The sequence below is a fragment of the Notothenia coriiceps genome, unplaced genomic scaffold, assembly GCF_000735185.1.
Source record: "Notothenia coriiceps isolate Sejong01 unplaced genomic scaffold, NC01 NC01_scaffold00024615, whole genome shotgun sequence".
NCBI lineage: Eukaryota > Metazoa > Chordata > Actinopteri > Perciformes > Nototheniidae > Notothenia > Notothenia coriiceps.
This window is the reverse complement of record NW_011357316.1, coordinates 1-6,947: the sequence shown is the minus strand read 5'-3', so window position 1 is coordinate 6,947 and position 6,947 is coordinate 1. Positions and strand designations below refer to the sequence as shown.

The 6,947-nt window shown below is 37.0% G+C and overlaps 1 protein-coding gene across 1 annotated transcript; it reads left to right on the top strand.

Moving 5' to 3' along the window:
* The first annotated feature begins 2,137 nt into the window (after positions 1-2,137).
* On the top strand, positions 2,138-4,921 carry fadd (Fas (tnfrsf6)-associated via death domain). Its single transcript, XM_010782302.1, has 2 exons — positions 2,138-2,530; positions 4,521-4,921. The coding sequence occupies exons 1-2, from the start codon at positions 2,230-2,232 to the stop codon at positions 4,790-4,792; spliced, it is 573 nt and encodes a 190-aa protein (XP_010780604.1). The 5' UTR covers positions 2,138-2,229; the 3' UTR covers positions 4,793-4,921.
* The last annotated feature ends 2,026 nt before the right edge of the window (positions 4,922-6,947 follow it).

The window sequence follows — 6,947 nt, the reverse complement described above, 5'->3', positions numbered from 1 at the left end:
AGACCCACCCATTCATTTTGTTCCTCTGTGGAGGACATTTGGTTTTGGTCCATAACTATGAGGTTATACATGCCACAGCAGCATTAAGTCCAATTGTACTCTACAGAGGACATCCTGGGCTTTTCAGAAATGTGACACATGTGGGGGTGTGGCTTTGAAGATAATTTCATTGTATTTCAAAATGGCGTCAATCAACACAAGCACTATTTATAGAAAGAGAAATGGTAAGTTTGTAATTTTGTAATTACCAGTGTTGTGAGTTCAATATTTTAATTAATGATAGTAAGGGAACATCTTAGGAGTTAGTGTAGTGAGTTTCAGAGCAGTGTAATCATTATTTGGCCTAAAACTAAATGTTTTTGTGAATTGGATTTGCTCACTTTTTATGTCCCCCATTTGACACAACACAAATGGAGTCCACTATGGGCCAAAACTAACACGTAGGTTTCTGTAGGGTTCATGGCAGACGGACGCAGTGGGAAAACATACATCAAGTGCCTCAAGTGTCAGATGTATCTCTGCATTTCAAAAAAGAGTACTACAAATGAGGGCTCAATATTTGTTGCATTGAGTTGTTGTGCTCTAATGTTGTCTAAATGTACTTGTATGTTAATGTTATTTGTAGGAGGAGGAAATCAGGTGTTAGTTATTACCACCCTAAAGACTTGTTTGATCTAATAAAAAAAAGGAAATTTGAAACCTTTTTCTTTCTGAGTCTCAGGAGGATAGAAACACAATATATACCACGATTGTATTATAGCTTATTTTGTGGAGATACACTCTTGGTTGATAATGTGTGATCGTGGTGCATATTCCATGGTAAAAAAGGATGTGTTTTAGTTTGATGATAGAAATATTTCAAAATAAAATATTTGGTGTTGGCAGACATATTCTGTCTACATATCTGAACTCGTAATGTAAGTGTGAAATTGTCTAATAAGACTCACAATAGAAATAGCAAATATGACTGACGGAAAGCACAACACCTTGTATGGTTAGAAACATGCCAGGGGAGGTAAGGATTATGACAATAAAAATGATTCAAAATAAAATAAATATTTTTTTTTATGAAAACGTTTTTATTGCGTTCTCATTTATAATATATTGTTATGGTGGTGCCATATTGCTGTGGTTTTTGGTAGGAGTGTTAAAAACTTAGTTTGGATTCAGTCCATCCTTGTGCAAAAAAGAATAATAAAAAATTCTATCACATCATCTTCAAATGATATGCACATTTTATCCTTACATTTTGTATTGATTTTTATTTTAAAAATAATATTCATGTGTGCTCTCTTCTTGCACCTGACATCAGTCGTCCAGATGTGACTCAGAGCAGGTAGGAGTCACATTCAAGGAAGTGACCGGAAAAGTGACAAACAAGAAACACTAAGACACAGTAGAGGTAGGATCTATTCCAAACCAACACTTAAAGAAGTAACCAGTGGTGGAAACTGGAAAGCAAGTACAATAAATACAAGTAAGTACTTTTTTGACACATTTGTAATTTCCATGTTATGCTACTTTAAATCACTACTCTGCTAAATTGTAGAGGCTAATATCTTACTTTTTAATTACTTTTATATAAACACTCACCTTTACGATTTTATTTTTTACATATAAAAACACATGATATGCTGATATGGTGTAATGCAGTACAGTACTACACATCTACACAGTATTTCAAGTTTTCTAAATGTGGTCCACATTCACAAAACACAATACTAAAAAGCTCTTACATGTATAAAAACAGGATAATATAATAACTGTAATAACATAATACTGTGAAAATATCCATTCGGCATAACCAGCGGTTTTACTGTTCATATTATAGAGACATTTATTAGATTTTTTATTATTATTTTGAAATGGGGCAGAATGAGTACTTTTACTTTTAAAGTGTATTTTGATGCTTATATTTTTGAACTTTTACTTTAGGATTTTATAGTGGATTATTTTAAGATCCTAGTATTAGTACTTGTATCTAAGTAATCTGTGTTCTTCTTTCTGTTTTTTTTTTGTTTTTTTATACATTTTCTAGTTCATGTTATGAATGATTATTTACTCTTGTTTGTCATTATGCTCATGCCAATAAAGCTATTTGAAGTGAATTGAATGGATCAGCTGCACTAACCGACAGTGCAACAGGCGGAAGTGAAAGTGAAACGGTGCTTCCTCCTCCCTCCCTCAGACTGCTCGGTGTCTCGGCGGAGGCTCACCGTGAACACCAACATGAGCTCCCTCCAGTTCAACAGCCTACTGCTGGACATCTCCAACCAGCTGACGGAGAAGCAGCTGGAGGACTTGAAGTTCCTGTGCGGGGACATGCTGGGGAAGCGGGAGCTGGAGAAGATATCCAGCGGGGTCCGACTCTTCCAGCTGCTGAACGAGAGAAGGAAGCTCGGAGCGGACAACACCGACTGCCTGAGCCGCTTCCTCACACAAATCCAGCGGCAAGACCTGGCGGAGAGGTTGGAGAGCTTCGAGAGTCAGGCCGATCCGAGCGACGTCCTGCCAGACAAAGAGGAGAGAGGTTGGCTGCAGTCACACTGCTATCTCTTGTTTGTAGTTCCACAGAGTGTGTTACTCCTCTAGGACTACAACTCCCATACCATAGACTGTGTACACATTACCACTGGTGTACAGTAGCCTAACTAATTTCCATACTCGACACAGACACTCTTGTACTGTACTGTATTATGTTATGTTGCTTTAATTGAGTATTTCAATGTCATGTTGATATACTTCTACTCCATTCAGGCAAACACAGTAGGCCTACTATTTACCTAAATGCATTTCAACATTCAAAGGCTTTAACTATTTATATACTTTGATGAAATTCACAATGTCTGTAGGCCTATATTGTAAAATAAATAAATAATAATAATCCATGTTTATTGTTCTGAAAATGAAACGTTGTTCACTATTAAAAGTTATTTTCGTACCACAGCACATTTCATGCTTTTACTTCAATATAAGTACTTTCATTGTCTTATTTAATGATTTATAAAAAATACATTGTAAAAAAAGTATATATTTACAAGATATATATATATCTTATATGTAAGAATTGAGCAAGTGACACAATGGTGCAAGTTAATCAACAAATATATGTTAACTATATTGAATTAAAACAAAATGTAATATTTAATATTGTACGATGGAACAACATACTGCATATTGTAATGATAAGTAATAATGTAGACTGTAAATAGATCAATGTGTTTTAAACACAAGTAGGTGGGGTTATTTTTTTCCCAGTTTATTTACTTATTTAGATGAATAACACAACATATAAGGAACTAATCATTTATCATGTATTTGTATAGGTTAAAATAAACAATTTTAGTACTTTGAGAGTCATGAAATATTACCCCAGTCTGGAACTCAGTGTGATAACATTAGCTGTCTGAAATGAGTGTCTCTGAACTTGCAGTGGCCCTTCACATTGCCGCCTGATGTGTAAATGAAACGGCAGCAACATTTTAGTGTCATGTTTGGAGACGATGCTAATATCGTCTGGGCAGGTAACTTATGACTATCTGAAAATTATTATTTAATTATAATTATTTATTAAAAAAGAAAATCCGTAAGAGAAATGTGAACATTGGTTTCATTTTTTAAATATCATTTTAGAGTCAAATGCTTTAACTAAGGAAAACTCTTTAGAACCATGCATACTGTATAAATGAAAAAACTACCATCAGCATTTAAAAAAAATCTATTGTCACCATGATTTAGATATTGTCACGTCCCCCTCTAGGGTAGAGGAGATTAACATACACCGGTATGGAATTGGTAAAGTTATAAGTGTTTATTTAACAGGTAAACAAAAAGGTAGGCGAACAGCCGGGCAAAAACTACAGGACCGGTCAGCGGCTGTAACAGATATGCAAATGAGGCCTTCTTGAATGCTAACTTTTGTTCAATTTAGGAGAAATCTAAAGAGAAAAATAAACCAAGCTGGTAAGGTAACACTAAAATGTGCTTTTTGGATGTTATTGGTTCTAGTCTGAAAGAACATTTCATTGGATAAAAATAGCTCAAACTCTCAAAATGTAACAATGCATAAAAAACAGTTGTTTTGTCTGTACAGTCTTCCCTTAAGTAGTAGTGTTTGCACTTCCACATTTTCCTTGAACAAGTTGGATGGATTGTGGATCAGCATCATACTTTTGTGGAGCTATCAGCATGTGAAAATGAAATGACCATGTAAGAAGCGGTCTTGTTTTTGGAAGAATGTTTTGGGAAAAAATAGCAAATACATGTTTAGGAGATTTGTTTGAAACTGCTGACTTTTAAATTAGCTAAATAAAATTACAAAATTACAAATCGCCAAACCCTCAACTTTTCAAAATTGTTCCTTTTAGCTTCCAAATGTCATTTTTGTCCTGGGAAAGGTGTGTGAGTAGATGAGTTTCATATTTGCCTGAGTATACTTTATTTCAGGATGTATTATAATTAGAGAAATGCAAATGATTTCTCTCCTGCCAACCCATAATGCCTGCTCCTCCTTTCATCAGATAAACTGTGCATCGCCACAGAGGTGATCGTGGAGAATCTGGGAAAGAATTGGCGTAAAATGGGCCGCAGACTGGGCATGACGGAGGTGAAGATAGACTCCGTCTCCAAAAGGCATCCCACAGATCTGGAGGAAACAACCAGGGAGCTGCTGAAGGAGTGGAGGAGGAGTCGGGGGGCCCAGGCCCAGACCCAGGAGCTGATCCAGGCCCTGAGAGCCTGCATGCTGAACCGCACCGCCGACCAGGTGGAGGACAGCCTGCCCTCCTGTTGAGGATCCACACAGCAGTCTGACAGAACTGTGAGGGCTGTGATTAAACTACAAGAAACAATATCAAGAGAATGATACGCAAATATATAAAACTATGCAAAATAAATGATACAAATAAATCAACTTAATGAATGTCAATGGTTCATGTTTTTTATCAGATAAAAACGAAGAACAAAACTTTCATTAAGAAGAACCTTTGGAAAACGAAAATACTCAGGACTTTAAAATTAAACAAATACTTAGTCAAATCCAAAATATACACAAGATAAAATCATTGGGACGATCTCCACAAATGCCATCAGTTTATGGTTTTAAGGAGCATTCTCCTATGATGATGAACCTGTTTCAGTAGCTTCTTGTTATGTTATGAAAGGGAAATGGTGCTACGAGTGCACGTTTAGTACTGACTTCAATACAGAGGTGCAGTGATGATGTATTTTGGTAGGCCGACCGGGAAATAAGCATGTCTTTATTTTGATTATTGCAGAAAATAAGTTCTGTGGCAAACACACATTTATGATACTTACACATTTTGTTCAGCAGGATAATCCCCACATAAAAACAACACTGTTATTATAGTTGAAGCGTAAATGTAATAGCCATAAGTAACAAGCTAACGTTAGGCAATAAATGAACGACATCACAGTTCAGTCACCAGCGCTATCAGAACGCAGTACTGTGTGCCGTATAACCACATAGAAGTGTTGATGAATGAGCCTCCAGACATGTGACTTCAGATGATGTTATTATGAGGAGCGGTCAGGCATTTTGGGAACTTTTGTAAAAGGTTTTTATCAATTTTGGGTAACAACAATGTCATCATCATCATCTTTATTCAAAGAGACTCTTGGTCCATTATTAAAATACATACAACACTCAAATATAAATTAAAAAAGGCAGTTATACCAATGTTTCCACATAGGTGACTGGTATCGTATAGGACACGGATTTGAAAGTAGCATAATGACAGAGTTATGAGAAGCATTCAATCGACAGATGAATTTGTACATTAGATTTCTCAAAAGAGCAAGGAACGTGTTGACTCGTGCATTACAAAACATTTCACTTGCACTGCACCACCTTGGTTTTCTAAGCAGTATACGCAGACAGTCATTATAAGCAACCTAGAGCTTCTTGAGGCTCGCCTTCTTAAACTTGACCCACAAGGGGGCAGTATAGAGAGGAGTACAATAAGCTCTAAAGAGGGTTGACAAGTATGCCTTCACCTTATCTGAACACCAAAACAATTTTCTAGCCAACATGTTGGCTTGTGTATATAAGACACGGCGCTGTCTATACATCATCATCAGCCATTTCATCTTTAATGATGTGTCCCAGATACTTAGTGTTACAGCAAACAGACAGCACCTGTCCTGACAGATAGAATGTTGGAAAAGGTTCTTATCCCCTTTTGCTCTGCAGATCATTACAGCGCTCTTCTTAGCATTGTATTTAACGTCAAATTTGACTCCGTAATCAGAACAAACATTTAGCAACTGTTGAAAACCAGCACTGCTAGGAGAAACAATAGCCAAATCATCGGCATACATAAGATGGTTTACAATCACATTACCAATCACACATCCTGTTTTACAGACACTTAAATCATCTGATAGATCATTCATATAGATATTAAAAAGGCATGGTGAGAGGAGCCCCCCCTGCCGTACTCCATTACCAACACTAAATGGCGCCGAGACTGCATTCCCCCATTTGATCCGCATGCTCTGGTTGGCATACCAATAAGCCAGGATCCTAATTATACTGTTGGGCACACCCCTTTGTCTCAATGTTCTCAAACAGTTTATGATGGTTAACTCGGTCAAAAGTGTTAGAGGCATCAATAAAACCAATCAGAACATTGGAATTCTGTCTTCTATATGTTTCTACCATTTCCTTCAAAGCATAGATGCATAGCTCAGTACCATTAGCCTTGAAGCCAAACTAGTTATCTGAGGTATATAAATAAGAACATAGTCTATCTAATGGCGCATTTACACTGCAGGCCTCGCTCGGCCTCGCTCGGCCTCGCTCAGTTTGGTTAGGCCTTATTAGGCCGGCTCACTTTAATGCTGCGCTCACATTACAGTTTAGGAACTGGGGTAGTATCTATAGTAATGCGGTGTAGGCGAAGCCGTGACGTCATCTTCAATGAGCG